This window comes from Tachypleus tridentatus, chromosome 13, assembly GCF_004210375.1.
Source record: "Tachypleus tridentatus isolate NWPU-2018 chromosome 13, ASM421037v1, whole genome shotgun sequence".
NCBI lineage: Eukaryota > Metazoa > Arthropoda > Merostomata > Xiphosura > Limulidae > Tachypleus > Tachypleus tridentatus.
The window spans coordinates 204,219,940-204,234,326 of record NC_134837.1 but is presented as its reverse complement, the minus strand read 5'-3'; the positions used below and the strand labels follow the sequence as shown (position 1 = coordinate 204,234,326).

The following is a 14,387-nucleotide window of genomic DNA, read 5'->3' as shown; positions in this document are numbered from 1 at the left end:
GGCATTAAGCACTGACAGCCGTTATATCTCTGGGCGAAAATTCTGAAATAAACAAACAAGGAGTTCTATATGTTTCACTTGTAATCAGCTGTTGTTAACATCGTATCAAAGAGTGATTTGAGGTGTATATATACATATATATAACACAGATAAAACTGTTTTGTTAATTAAACGGAAAATAAAACAATATTAACTTATAGAGGACCCTCTACCCCAGTATCTTCTCTGTGTTTCTCGTTAGTTGTAATAGACTCAGATGTTACTTTAAGTGGATTTCTTGCTTAGAAGACCACTCTACTGTGTTCTAATCACCAAAAATATCGACTTGGGTGAGAATGAATAAAACTCTGCACACCTCTTTTGATTGGTCAGAGGTAATTTTACGACTTACAACACTAACTTTTGGTTTGTTTTTTTGAATTTCGCACAAAGCTACTCGAGGGCTATCTTTGCTAGCTGTCCCTAATTTAGCAGTGTAAGACTAGAGGGAAGGCAGCTAGTCATCACCACCCACCGCCAATTCTTGGGCTACTCTTTTTACCAACGAATAGTGGGATTGACCGTAACATTATAGCGACCCCACGGCTGAAAGGACGAGCATGTTTGGCGCGACGGGGATGCGAACCCGCGACCCTCAGATTACGAGTCAAACGCCTTAACCCACCTGGCCATGCCGGGCCCGTTACTTTTGGGTCTGATTATCTGCGATGACCAGACAAAAGATAATTCCGTGTGTCTTTGCACTAAAACAAATACGTCCAAACATACTCGTCGTAAAAGTCACCCAATCCTAATTCGTATCATTGAACTGCAAGAAGCGAAGTTAAAAAAAGACAAATTTAGGCTCGAGCACTGAAGTATAAAATAGTGATTTGTGATTGCGAAAATACTGAAATCCGACTGAAATAATTTAAAGGCACACCAGTTTTTATGTTTTATCCAAGTATGTAAAATACAAATTAAAAATTTTGTTCTGAAGTATGTGTTCATATGTTATATTAAAAGACCTCTCATAAATTATCCCAGATTTATTTTGTAGAAGTTTAATTTGTTGACAAATCGCATTTTGTAAACATTCCAAAACTTCCATATACTTTTGTTAAACTATTTCTCTTTTAAAGCAGTAGATAGAAGCACAAAAATATAATCGTACTGCTTTGTTCAACGAAGTGCCAAGCGAGAAAAGAAACTGGTTGTTAGACTTAACTAATACGAAGAAAGTAACATTAATAGAATTTTCAAGTCACTGATGGTTTGAGATAACAGTTTATAAACGATTATTGGTAACTTCAATTAAAGTTATAAAAGCTAACCCTAACCTAGGTACCAATATCTCATAAAAGTTACGTTGAAAAAACAAACAACTAATATATTGCGGCAACCATTAATTTTCATTGCGGTGTGAAAACTCTTGAACATGGTTAAAGTTTCAAGCAAAATTATATATTTTCTATTCTTTCTCTCTCTAGTAAATTTATTTTGTAAATGTAAAAATTGAAACGTCATAATTTATTGCATAAACCTAACGAGTTGCTGACGAACTTCGTTCTCATAGTGGTGCTCACGTGACTTACGTTGCAAGAAACTTCAACTCACCGATCTCTTAGTTTCGCCCGTTCAGCATATTATGAGAGTACCTTTACTGTTGAAGGAGATAGAGATGCGATCTGATGACGTGCATGACAAAGAAATAATTATGAATATCATTGAATTAGAAGAAAACTCTTTGCGTAAGTTGATGATTTGGTTTAACAAAATTTGTTTTAATTTGAAATTATTATATGATGAAATTTTGAATTTATGTGAACAAGCTCTACACAAAAGTGTGGTCTACAAACAAACTTCTTTTTTCTCAGTGAAATATGATATTTCTTCATTTATTTGTTACTGTTTCCATACTAGAGAAATTATATTAAACAACATCAATAACCTCAACTATACAGTACTGACGTAAGGAATACTATGTTTTAACCTCAACCATAATGTACTGACGTAAGGAACACCATGTTTTAACCTCAACCGTAATGTACTAACGTAAGGAACACCATGTTTTAACCTCAACCGTAATGTACTGATGTAGGAAACACTATGTTTTAACCTTATCTGTACTGTACTGTCCAAGGGAACACTATGTTTTAAACTCAACTGTACTCTACTTGAATCCACTTTAGTGTTTATTGAGATCCATGATTGTTGTTGTACTGGTCCTCAGGTGAACTGGATGATAAAATGAAATGGTTGAAGAACTTTGAGAGACTTCTAGATATTCAGCGGAACATCATCTGGCCTTCTGTTAGCGAGTTGGACTCGAAAGTGTTTATACCAGAGGCAAGTATAGTTCAACAACAGGTTAAATAAACGTACATTGTATAGGATTAAGTACTATATGATCAAGGGCCGAAACTAGCTAAAGTAAGACAGAATGGTAAAAGTAATATTTTGTGGTTTAACTATAATTAAGGTTTATTACTACTAATTTGCATTTTTATTGGAAATGTTGACTTATTTAGGTACTGGCTATTTGTGATGTGGCCATCAGTTCTGTAATTCTTCGTGTTTCCTGTTGAACCACTGTTTAGGAACTGGCTATCTGTGATGTGGCCATCGTTCTGCAAGCCTTCGTGTTTCCTGTTGAACCACATTTTAGGTACTGGCTATCTGTGATGTGGCCATCGTTCTGCAAGCCTTCGTGTTTCCTGTTGAACCACTGTTTAGGTACTGGCTATCTGTGATGTGGCCATCGTTCTGCAAGTCTTCGTGTTTCCTGTTGAACCACTGTTTAGGTACTGGCTATCTGTGATGTGGCCATCGTTCTGCAAGTCTTCGTGTTTCCTGTTGAACCACTGTTTAGGTACTGGCTATCTGTGATGTGGCCATCGTTTTGCAAGCCTTCGTGTTTCCTGTTGAACCACTGTTTATGTACTGGCTATCTGTGATGTGGCCATCGTTCTGCAAGCCTTCGTGTTTCCTGTTGAACCACTCGAGTTTTTAAATAATTACCAATGTTCTTATTGAATACCTTAATTATCTAAGACATTTAGTAGGCCAACACTTCGTAATTTTATGATAAAGTTTGTGTTGTTTTACACTAGAGGTCACTCAGCTGATGTTTTAGATTACATTCAAGTGTTGTCTGTTGATGTTGATTAATAATTTAAATAAAGCAAAACATCAACACAAATATAATAATCTGAACTTTAAAATTTTTAATCTTTCAAATATGAAGCAATAAATCAGTGTTAAGTGTTTAACTTCATGGCTGCTTTAATTAACGTGCGCTTTGGGTTATTCAGCTATCCCAGAATTGATAGAAGAAAAGGCTGAATAAAACATTTTTGATCATGTATAGTAAAACAGGTAGATAACAGACAGGTATATAGGTCGGTAGATAACTGTATACATATAGTAAAACAGATAGATAACAGACATGTATGTAGGTCGGTAGATAACTGTATACATATAGTAAAACAGATAGATAACAGACAGGTATGTAGGTCGGTAGATAACTGTATACACATGGTAAAACAGATAGATAGCAGACAGGTATGTAGGTCAGTAGATAGCTGTATACGTATAGTAAAACAGATAGATAACAGACAGGTATGTAGGTCGGTAGATAGCTGTATACGTATAGTAAAACAGATAGATAGCAGACAGGTATGTAGGTCGGTAGATAGCTGTACACGTGTAGTAAAACATATAGATAACAGACAGGTATGTACGTCGGTAGATAACTGTATACATATAGTAAAACAGGTAGATAGCAGACAGGTATGTAGGTCGGTAGATAGCTCTACACGTAAAGTAAAACATATAGATAACAGACAGGTATGTAAGTCGGTAGATAGCTGAATACGTATAGTAAAACAGACAGATAACAGACAGGTATGTAGGTCGGTAGATAGCTGTATACGTATAGTAAAACAGACAGATAACAGACAGGCATGTAGGTCGGTAGATAACTGTATACATATAGTAAAACAGGTAGATAGCAGACAGGTATGTAGGTCGGTAGATAACTGTATACATATAGTAAAACAGGTAGATAGCAGACACGTATGTAGGTCGGTAGATAACTGTACACATATAGTAAAACAGGTAGATAACAGACAGGTATGTAGGTCGGTAGATAACTGTATACATATAGTAAAACAGGTAGATAGCAGATAGGTATGTAAGTCGGTAGATAGCTGTATACATATAGTAAAACAGGTAGATAACAGACAGGTATGTAAGTCGGTAGATAACTGTATACATATAGTAAAACAGGTAGATAGCAGACACGTATGTAGGTCGGTAGATAACTGTATACATATAGTAAAACAGGTAGATAACAGACAGGTATGTAGGTCGGTAGATAACTGTATACATATAGTAAAACAGGTAGATAACAGACAGGTATGTAGGTCGGTAGATATCTGTACACGTATCGTAAAACATAGATAACAGAAAGGTATGTAAGTCGGTAGATAACTGTATACATATAGTAAAACAGGTAGATAACAGACAGGTATGTAGGTCGGTAGATAACTGTATACATATAGTAAAACAGGTAGATAGCTGTACACGTATAGTAAAACATATAGATAACAGACAGGTATGTAGGTCGGTAGATAGCTGTATACGTATAGTAAAACAGATAGATGACAGGTATGTAGGTCAGTAGATAGCTGTATACATACAGTAGAAACAGATAGATACTTAAACAAAAGGAGATAAAAGACCGTTAGACATAAACATTGATTAAATACATTTTAAATCACTGTTTTCTTTCAGTTTCTCAAAGTACCGCTGTCGAAACAGCCGTGTGAAAGACTGATAGTTAGTCCTAAGAGACAGATTGTTTTGGAGGGACCTTTACAGCTTCTAGGTATGTGTTTGTATGGTGTTTTGAAATCCCACTGTGTATTTAGTAAGTTGACTGTATTATGTTTGTAAAATGTTATAATCCCCAAATTACCCAATATTAATTATAAACCAATAATCTTGTCTCAATCCCACAATTACCCGCCATAAGTGATAAACTATTACCTAATTAAAATGTGAAACATCGGTAGACATCAAAATATGAGGTCATTTCTTAAGTAATGTCCGATTTTAGGTTCAGGAAAAGAGAAAGGATTTCAGACGTTTTTAATGTTATTTAATTAATAATATATGTTTTATTATTGTTAATTTCTTCCTGCCAATGATTCACAATCTTCTGAATGATACTTCTATAAAATTCTTGGGGTTTGGAGGAAAAGAATGTAAAGAGGGTAGTTTTGACATCTTCATGTGTTTCAAGCTCTTTTCCATCAAAATAGTTCTGCAAATTTCGTGACAAGGTCTGGAGAATAAGGAGGATGTGGAGGTCCATTTTGGGCTGTGCTTTAACCAGTTCACCTGCACTGAGCCATTGTCTGCGGAGCTTAACATTTTTACAAAATATCAATTTTTCATCTCCAGTCATCTTCCTTTCTAAAAACAGGTTAGTTACGTTCACGAGAGTGAAGAGAAGTGCAAATATCCACTCTTGCTCTAAGTTTGGCTTCTGTCAAATCATGGGAGACCCAGTTTCCACGTTTATACACCTTTCCAAGCTGTTGCAGATGACTGTGAACTGTTGAATGAGTTGAATTAAGCTTCCATGCTAGTTCTTCAATCGTTACAGCACAATCTTCATCAAGTGCAGCCAGCAGCAAGTCATCATTAAACTCAACAAGACGACCTGAACATGGTGCATCACTTAAGCTGTAATCACCTGATATGAACTTTTGAAACCACCTTCGACATTTTCTTTCATTGAAAGATTCCGCACCATAAACACTTTGAACGTTTCATGTAGTTTCTACTACATTATTGCCTTTTTTAAATTCATAAAGCATTATATACCTAATGTGCTCCTCAGACACATCCATCTTTATAAAGGTTTATTCGATTAATGATCTGAAAAAGTGATGTTGGGTTAGTTTCTTTTATTTGTCTTAACATTTTTATACACGTCCTACTACATATTTTAGTCATTAAAGTATTTTACAATGACAGAAATGATGATGTACTTTCTGTATTAAATTTTCGGACATTACTTATGGGATGACCTGATACAATAAGTTACATCACTTTATAAAAATTTAAGAAATAGAGTGCTACCGTTTCACATTTGGTTTAATAAATATTTAAGCCTAGTTAGAGTTAGGCGTTTATGTATATATCCATTTTATCTAGAATGTAGTAACTTAAATGTAAGGTGACTGTTGATGATGCAGAGATAACTATTTAATTTCATATTTTATTTTATTTAGACAGTGGAAAACCGACGGAAGCCCACGTGATCTTGTTCGATGACATGCTGTTAATAACTAGAAGAAAAAAAGGGCTTCATAAAAAGGTAGAAATACAGATATTCTGAGATCATAAGATATGAACACTTACAATATTAACTAGATTATTTGACTAAGTTCTGTACCTTGCTGTATTTTTCAGAAGTCATCTATAACAGAGAATTGGGCGAGTTCTTATAGCAGAGGATTAACACCGCCAGATGGCGGGATGAAGTATGTGGTGTACAAACAGCCCTTATCACTTGATAGGTTTTATATCCATGACGTCAGCCCTCAAGATGGCGCTGGTGAGAATTATCTGTATTTTCTAATTTTCCCAGTATAAATCTACAGTTGTGGATAAATAAATCCAGATATAGTTGAAATAGAGCATTATTTAAAAAGTCTAAATGTGATGGCTGCTATGTTTCAGCAACCAATGAAAAACATTGTATCTTGAACACTTTAGAAACTTTGTTTATCTGCTTCCAGCACACTGTTTGAAGCACGCTCTCGTCCTTGTCCTACTCAACAGATTCCAGCAGGTCATTGCTGTACACACATTTCAGGCTGCTAACGAAGGCGTCAAGGTAAGGTATCTAAATGATTAACGTTATTTAGCCCTAGGAGTTTGTTTGGCTCCTATCTCACGGTAACAAGCTGCAGATTTCAAAACTTAGAACGCTAGAATTCGGGGCTCGATCCGTGTGGTTAGCACAGTTTAACATCATGTCGTGTAGCTTTGTAACAAAACAAACTTGTTATCGATTTTTTATTGTTTGATTGTTTGATCAGGACTTGTATAACTGATGTCGGTTAGTCAGGCCTAGGTTGTTAACTGTGTTATTGCTGTCTTTTGTTTTCAATCACAAATCTTTGCTATTGAAACACTAATATTAACCTATGCTTGACCCAGCAACTCGTATCTGATAATATACCCGAACAGTTTTACAGCAGATGAAATCGTTTACTGGGTTTGGTGACAAGTGGCTCAGTAACTCGCCAGTAATAACTGTACAGTTTAACATACTGTATGAGCAGTACACAGTGACAATGAAGAAATACAACGAAAAGTCTAGAAGCTTATCACGACATAAATGGGGTTGTAATACCTACAGTGGGGACAGCTCATTGTGTGACCTTGAGCTTATCAACAAACAAGCACAACAACGGATTATTTAACATGTATGTGGTATAAAGAAAAGTGAAACGTCAGAGTTAAGTGTTGACATAAGAAATAACCAGCCAACAGTGTGAACACTGTAACATTACCGACTGTTAACCACAAATATGCTGAAATAAAGAGATTATTTCTTTGACAGATGTTTTAAACGTGACGAAACTTTTGAATTGGCGGAAACTGTCTTTTGTAGAGGTTAACGTTTCGAAAGTCTTTCGCCCCTGAAAGAGACTACTGATGTTTAGGTAACAGAAGAAATGTGGGCTTCCTTATTCGAAACTGGCTCTTAGTGAATGTGTGTGTGTTTTTCTTATAACAAAGCCACATCAGGCTATCTGCTGAGTCCACCGAAGGGCTCCTGGTAAGACCCGGATCGTCTGATATTGAGCAGTCTATCAGTTTTGAACTCATAAAACAAGAAATGTGGCTATATGTGGTTTTGCTTAGTTAACAACTCTAAACCTTTGTAACCGTGTTTAGTCAAATGGTTTAATAAATGTTGTATTAAAGTAGGTTTTGTCTATTGCGGTTGGATAAAACAACTGTGAATATCGATTAGAATTTGAAACGATTACGTATATAAATATTCTGGTTAGATGTAACTGTTAGACACTCCTTCGGGAATATTTTTCAAAAGCTGAACATTAATAAAAGTGTTTGTTTGTCACAAATAACAAACTTGTTTTGTTTTTCTCTCTTTTTTTTAACTGATGTACTTGGAGTGGTACATACAATGTTGATATGTCGTGGTATGTGTAATGTTGATATGTCTGCCTTTTTCAGTCATCTTTTATCTTAAGTCTGATTCTAAACTCCCTACACCAACACCTGTTTCTTTTTCCTGTGACGTCATTAATTATCAGTAAAACATTGAGCTATGAAAACTTAGCTCAGAAAAGCATGACGACGTTTCCGGTGAGGGTTTCATTTACTTTCTGTGAAAACAAAATATAATTATGAAAGATTATGTTAGATAAAAATGTTACCCCTTAAAACTGACACCATAGCTACGACAGTATTTGCTAAGTCAAAACATTATCCCTAACAACTGACACCACAACTAAAGCAGTATCCACTAGGTCAGAAGATTATCCCTAACAACTGATACCACATCTACAACAGTATCTTGTAGGTCAGAGGTTATCCTTAATAACTGATATCACATCTACAACAGTATTCACTAGATCAGAAGGTTATCTCTAACGATTGACATCATAACTTCAACAGTATCCTTCTGTCAAAGAGTGTACGAGACAGCAGTCTGAAAACATTAGTTGTGAAAGTTTAATGAAATTTCAATATATATTTAGTTAGGTTTACAGTGTGTAGTTTGTTGGTTTGAAATTTATTTATAAACCTAGAAGTAGCTTGTAAGGCGTACGAAGTTTGAAACCTAATATGTAATAGTTGGAACTTGGCAAGTCGGAAAACTAACATTCTGTAGTGTAAGGCTTGTCGAATATAAAACCTCATAGACGCTGATCTGAGGTATGTCGAGTGTAAAATCTACCCACTTTTAGAGATTGTGGAAAATATTTATTTCAGTCCAGCTTCCAAAAGAGGATATACAACGAATGAGCTGATTTTTAATGTCTTAGCACAGTAAATTTTAGATTTTCTCAAATTTGTATTTATTTATTTGTTTTTGGAATTTCGCGCAAAGTTACACGAGGGCTATCTGCACTAGCCGTTCCTAATTTTTCAGTGTTAGACTAGAGGGAAGGCAGCTATACATCACCACCCACCGTCAACTCTTGGGCTACTCTTTTACCAACGAATAGTGGGATTGACCATCACATTATAGCGACCCCACGGCTGAAAGGGCGAGCATGTTTGGTGGGATTGGGATTCGAACCCGCGACCCTCATCTCACATGTAAATCATTATTTTGTACATTTATACATGTGAGATCAATAGCTGATTAACCCTAGAAAATACTTTTTTTTTTCAGGCTATGTGGTTAACCAAGCTCAAAGACACGGCAGATAAATGGAAAAGAACTTTACAGAATACAGTATTCAGGAGTAATCAGGAGCCTCCTTCTACTGCCTGAAGTGGTAGAGTTCACTCTCGATATTCTCAAAACTTCAGTTGTGGAAGTCCATGAAACGGAATTCCAAGAACAAATACCATTCATCAACCAAAACAAGACTATTCCTCAACATAACAAGAAACAACACCTACTTCTGTGACATCAAGACTAAAATATAGCTATTTATAGTTGGGGTAATAAAGAAAACAACAACCCAAAAGTGACATTGTGATATTTTGTTAGAACATTGTGAAATGTGATACGAAGAGTAGCCGATAAGAACCTAAACCGAAATAGACTTAGTCAAGTTGACTTTGAACATATAATTGTCTTTATTTACTTCAGATCTGAATGATTCATATCTGGAATATTCATACAATCTGAAGGATTCATATTTGGAATATCCATACGATCTGAAGGAGTCATATTGTTTGTAGGATCTAGAGGTTCTGGTATATTCACATGAGCTGGATACAATAATGTATAAATTATATATGAATAATTCACTCTTCTTCAGGCGTGTGTAAAATTATCCACTAAGTCTTCAGCTTATTGACTATGAACCACTAAAAGAAAATTGTTTAAGGGTAGATCCAAGTGAGGTGATTCAAAGTGCCAAATCAGACAATCAGTGGTTTAATCTAAATTATGTATTTTCTTTTCTGCTACTGATCAATAACATCAAAAGTACATGTTATTTTTTCCCGATAGACAGTACATCTTTTTATGTTGGATATCATTTCATGTTTCACGTGTCTTTATTACTTTCACTTTCTTATAATTTTTCTTGGGGGGGAGGTGCTTTGTTCTTTCTTCTTTTCAAAAAAAGTGTTTTGTCTATGCGTACAGTCTTTATTTCCTCCTTTTACTGTTATTATTAGTATTTAATTTTATGATCTCTGACCTAACTCTTTCAGAATTTTTCCAGTTTTATTTCCTTGGACATATCTCCTCATCAATCAGTAATCCACTTATGCTACTTTTTTCTTGTTTTCCACATTCTCAACATCTTCTATTACTGTCGCTTTGTATCAACTGTTTATGTTGCTCTTAAATTTTTATTACTTCAGTGCTTTACTCTCTTTTTTTTCTGTTTATGTTTTGATATATTTCTATCTCCTTCCTTTTTTAAATTTCTATTATCAGCAGATGTCGTTAGTTTGAATTCCCGAAATTCCCTGCTTACAAGGTCGAGTGGAAACTGTCTAATAATACAGTTCGATAACATTGTTATCGTAACATATGGTGATTGGTAATTTAAAATGTTATCGTGCATTTTCTATTGTGTTTTATGTTCATGTTGAACAGAATAGATATTATAGTGTATAATATACACGAATATTGCTGTAAGAAATGTGGCATTGCTGGTAAGGTATACAGCTACGAAACTATTGGTTTGGTGGTTTGTTAATGGAATCCTGTTAGGCCTAATGATTTATTGCAATAACTTCATTTGGTTCAAATCCTAATTGTAGTATTATGATATCAGCTTTTCCAGCTAAACGTCTCCCTAACTTAAATTATAATCGCTTTTTACTACAGTTTATTGTGTTTAATCATAAGCACTCTTTTTTTTGTTTGCCAATGTCTTTTGTTTATAATTTATGCTTTAGGTGAACTGAACGAACAAAAATTATGACAAACGAACAAAAATGTTCTTTATATTAGGCCTTTCTTTGTGATTCAAATCTGTGATTATTGTGTGGTCATCATTAATATTCTAAAGGAATGAAATACAAAGACTGAATTATTACAAAACGTGTTTATAAGTTACAATTAAGTGAGATGGAACATTAAATATAAATCAGATTTTTGTTACTCTAAATTAGCGACAGTGCCTAGTCTATAAAATTATAGGCACTGTAATCTCAGTTACAATTAAGTGAGATGGAACATTAAATATAAATCAGATTTTTGTTACTGTAAATTAGCGACAGTGCCTAGTCTATAAAATTATAGGCACTGTAATCTCAGTTACAATTAAGTGAGATGGAACATTAAATATAAATCAGATTTTTGTTACTGTAAATTAGCGACAGTGCCTAGTCTATAAAATTATAATTATATTAATTAAACGTGAAAAGAAATGTGCTTACTGTTTTAATGTAATATATTTGTAAATATATTGTGCTGTGTATAAGAGTATGTACAACTAGGCTTTACAGTTAAAATCTGCATGTGTAATAAATATTATCTAACTGCTTCACTACCCCTTAAAAAGATAAGTATTCTATTATTATTATTACGTTTAACTCACGAGAAGGAAAAGTAGTATGTCTAATAGTGTTAAAGAAATAACTTTACTATCATTTTTTTAAAATTATTATCTAACGGTAACGTTGAAAGAAAAAAATCGTGTGTCTGGCATTGTTAGACTATTTTCGAATAAAACCAATACCGAGTAGTTTTTCCAGAAAAGTAATAAATTATTTTAATACTTCATTTCAGGCTCCTGTTCGTTTTAGAAATAAAATAAAAATGAGTTTCATGTATATATATATCGAAACATAGTAGAAAAAGTTTCAATGGCACTTTTATTGGAAAGTAAATGAACATACTATTCCAGCTTTCCCATAAATGCGCAGATCAAGATGCTCTTTCTTCTAAGCGTACTTTCCTACGAATCTCCTGAGTTTTAAGGCTTTGATACACTTCATTCCAAGCCTGTTTTTCTTATGAATATTTCGGTCAATATACTCTACCAGTTGAGTCTCCTTTTCTATGAATGTTAGGGCCATGATACTTTTTAATCTAAGTCTACTTTTCTGTTAATATTTAGGTCAAAATACTCTCCCAGCTGAGCTTTATTTTCTGTCATTGTTAAGGTCATGAATTCATGATACTCTTTCGTCTAAGCGTATATTTTTATGAATATTTCAGTTTTACTACATACGTCAATGCTGAATTTGTTGTTTTTGTTCTAATATATGTAACGATAAACGTAGCATTTTATTTCCTTTAAAAATACAGTACTTAAGTATGGCGTGTTTTCACAAATGACAACGTGTGGTTAACGATTCTGGAACACAGGTGTCGGTATCCCGGTATGTTGTCATGACTTGAGCACCTGCCGTTGTACAAGCTACTGTCAACGTAAACATATGTTGATGTTTGATTGTATATAACCAGTGTATAGGAATTCTTCTGTATATAAATGTCCTAAAACGCATGATGTTCGTCTCAATTTCTTTATATGTACATAGATATTTCACACACCCGTTTTACACTTTAATTGGTGTACTTCAGTGTAACTTTGTACATGTGTACAGAAAATGTGCATTAAATATGTTCATTTTTAATAATACATTGTGAATAAAGACTAATCGAACAGGATGATGAATAATATCCAAGTCACTTCAGTTATAAGCCTCACACTTCAGCATTGAAAGGATGCTGCCACAGCATGCAGGGAAAGAGTGATATTATCGATGACTATGAGGTCATACTTCCACGTTTTACCACAAGAGGGCGAGTTGCTAGAAGTGCATTACTAGGTCCCCATGTTGTCATGCATTCTAACGAGGGTGCGTCATTATGGGTGCATTGGTGGATCGCTATATTGTCATAGACTATCATTAGATGGCGCTACATGTATATCGTCATCAATATTCCTCTCTCCCTCCTCCTATACCTCCTTGGGGCTAAAACTTTACAGTTGATGAATTAAAAATAGTTATTTGAGTTGGAAAATTTGTCGTTAAAACTGTCGGATGTCCAACAGGTTGTTCACAATATTTGTTTGTTTGTTTTGAATTTCGCTCAAAGCTGCACTAGCCCTCCCTAATTTAGCAGTGTAAAACTAGAGGGAAGGCAGCTAGTCATCACCACCCACCGCCAACTCTTGGGCTATTTTTTTGATCGTCACATTATAACGCCCTTATGGCTGAATGGGCGAGCATGTTTGGTGTGATGGGGATACGAACCCGCGACCCTCAGATTACGAGTCGAACGCTTTAACCCATATGGCCATGCTCGGCCTATTTGTTTGTCCACTGATATAAAAATGTAAAATCTACATACTTGATTTTTTTCTTTTATGTTGTATGAAAGTCTTCTAGCATTAACTCTTCCTTCATAGAAGTAACCTTGTAATTAAGGCAGAGAATTATCGTAAGGTCCCTAAGGAAATTCATTAAGTCAGTGTCTTCAGTTTTCCATCTTAATCTGATTGCCTCAATTTGTTGCAATTAACGATAAACGTAGTATTTTATTTCCTTTAAAAATACAGTACTTAAGTATGGCGTGTTTTCACAAATGACAACGTGTGGTTAACGATTCTGGAACACATGTAACGATATCTAACATTTAGATATGCTTTATATCTAAATTGCGGATATAAATTTCCATAGTTTCTGTGGCACAATTGATGATAAGATATGATCAATACGAATCAGTATCCAGGGGTAGAAATATTCTAAATTTTCAGCAGGACACATCCTGCTAGACAGTGAAACTTGTCTCGGACATTTGAAATTTTAGCAGGACACCTCAAAATTGTCACCGGACATTACCGAAAACAAGAAATCAAGTAGAGACAATTATTATCCGAAACAGAATCATTTTATTTATGGCACTGAAACATTATTTCAAAGCAAGTGGCAACAAGCCACCTTGTATCCATTAAAAATGACACATCAATCAAACTGGTAGATTTAGTCATCTAGCACTAAGACATCAGCTGATGTATACTCACTATCTCTATTGTCTCTACGTGTGTGAGTTCCATGGGGACTCATAAATCGTCTGTTTTTTTACTGTCCTTCCACCAGGATTCTACAGACTTGCACAGTAATTTTGTGCTTGCAAGATCACAGGTCTTATTCTTAATTAATTTTATTGTCATCAAGTCATTAAGAGAATCATTTATTAGTTT

General features: G+C 34.7%; 1 protein-coding gene across 3 annotated transcripts in view; it reads left to right on the top strand.

The window, feature by feature from the left end:
- The window catches only part of LOC143239685 (pleckstrin homology domain-containing family G member 7-like), a 406,704-nt gene extending 394,025 nt beyond the window's left edge, over window positions 1–12,679 (top strand). For all 3 annotated transcript variants that reach the window (XM_076481047.1, XM_076481048.1, XM_076481049.1), the window contains 7 exons: window positions 1,556–1,730; window positions 2,213–2,328; window positions 4,777–4,870; window positions 6,285–6,370; window positions 6,466–6,610; window positions 6,795–6,892; window positions 9,434–12,679. In XM_076481047.1, coding sequence (XP_076337162.1) covers window positions 1,556–1,730; window positions 2,213–2,328; window positions 4,777–4,870; window positions 6,285–6,370; window positions 6,466–6,610; window positions 6,795–6,892; window positions 9,434–9,535 — 816 coding nt within the window. In that variant the 3' untranslated portion in view covers window positions 9,536–12,679. The remainder of the gene's footprint in view (window positions 1–1,555; window positions 1,731–2,212; window positions 2,329–4,776; window positions 4,871–6,284; window positions 6,371–6,465; window positions 6,611–6,794; window positions 6,893–9,433) is intronic.
- Window positions 12,680–14,387: the final 1,708 nt, after the last annotated feature.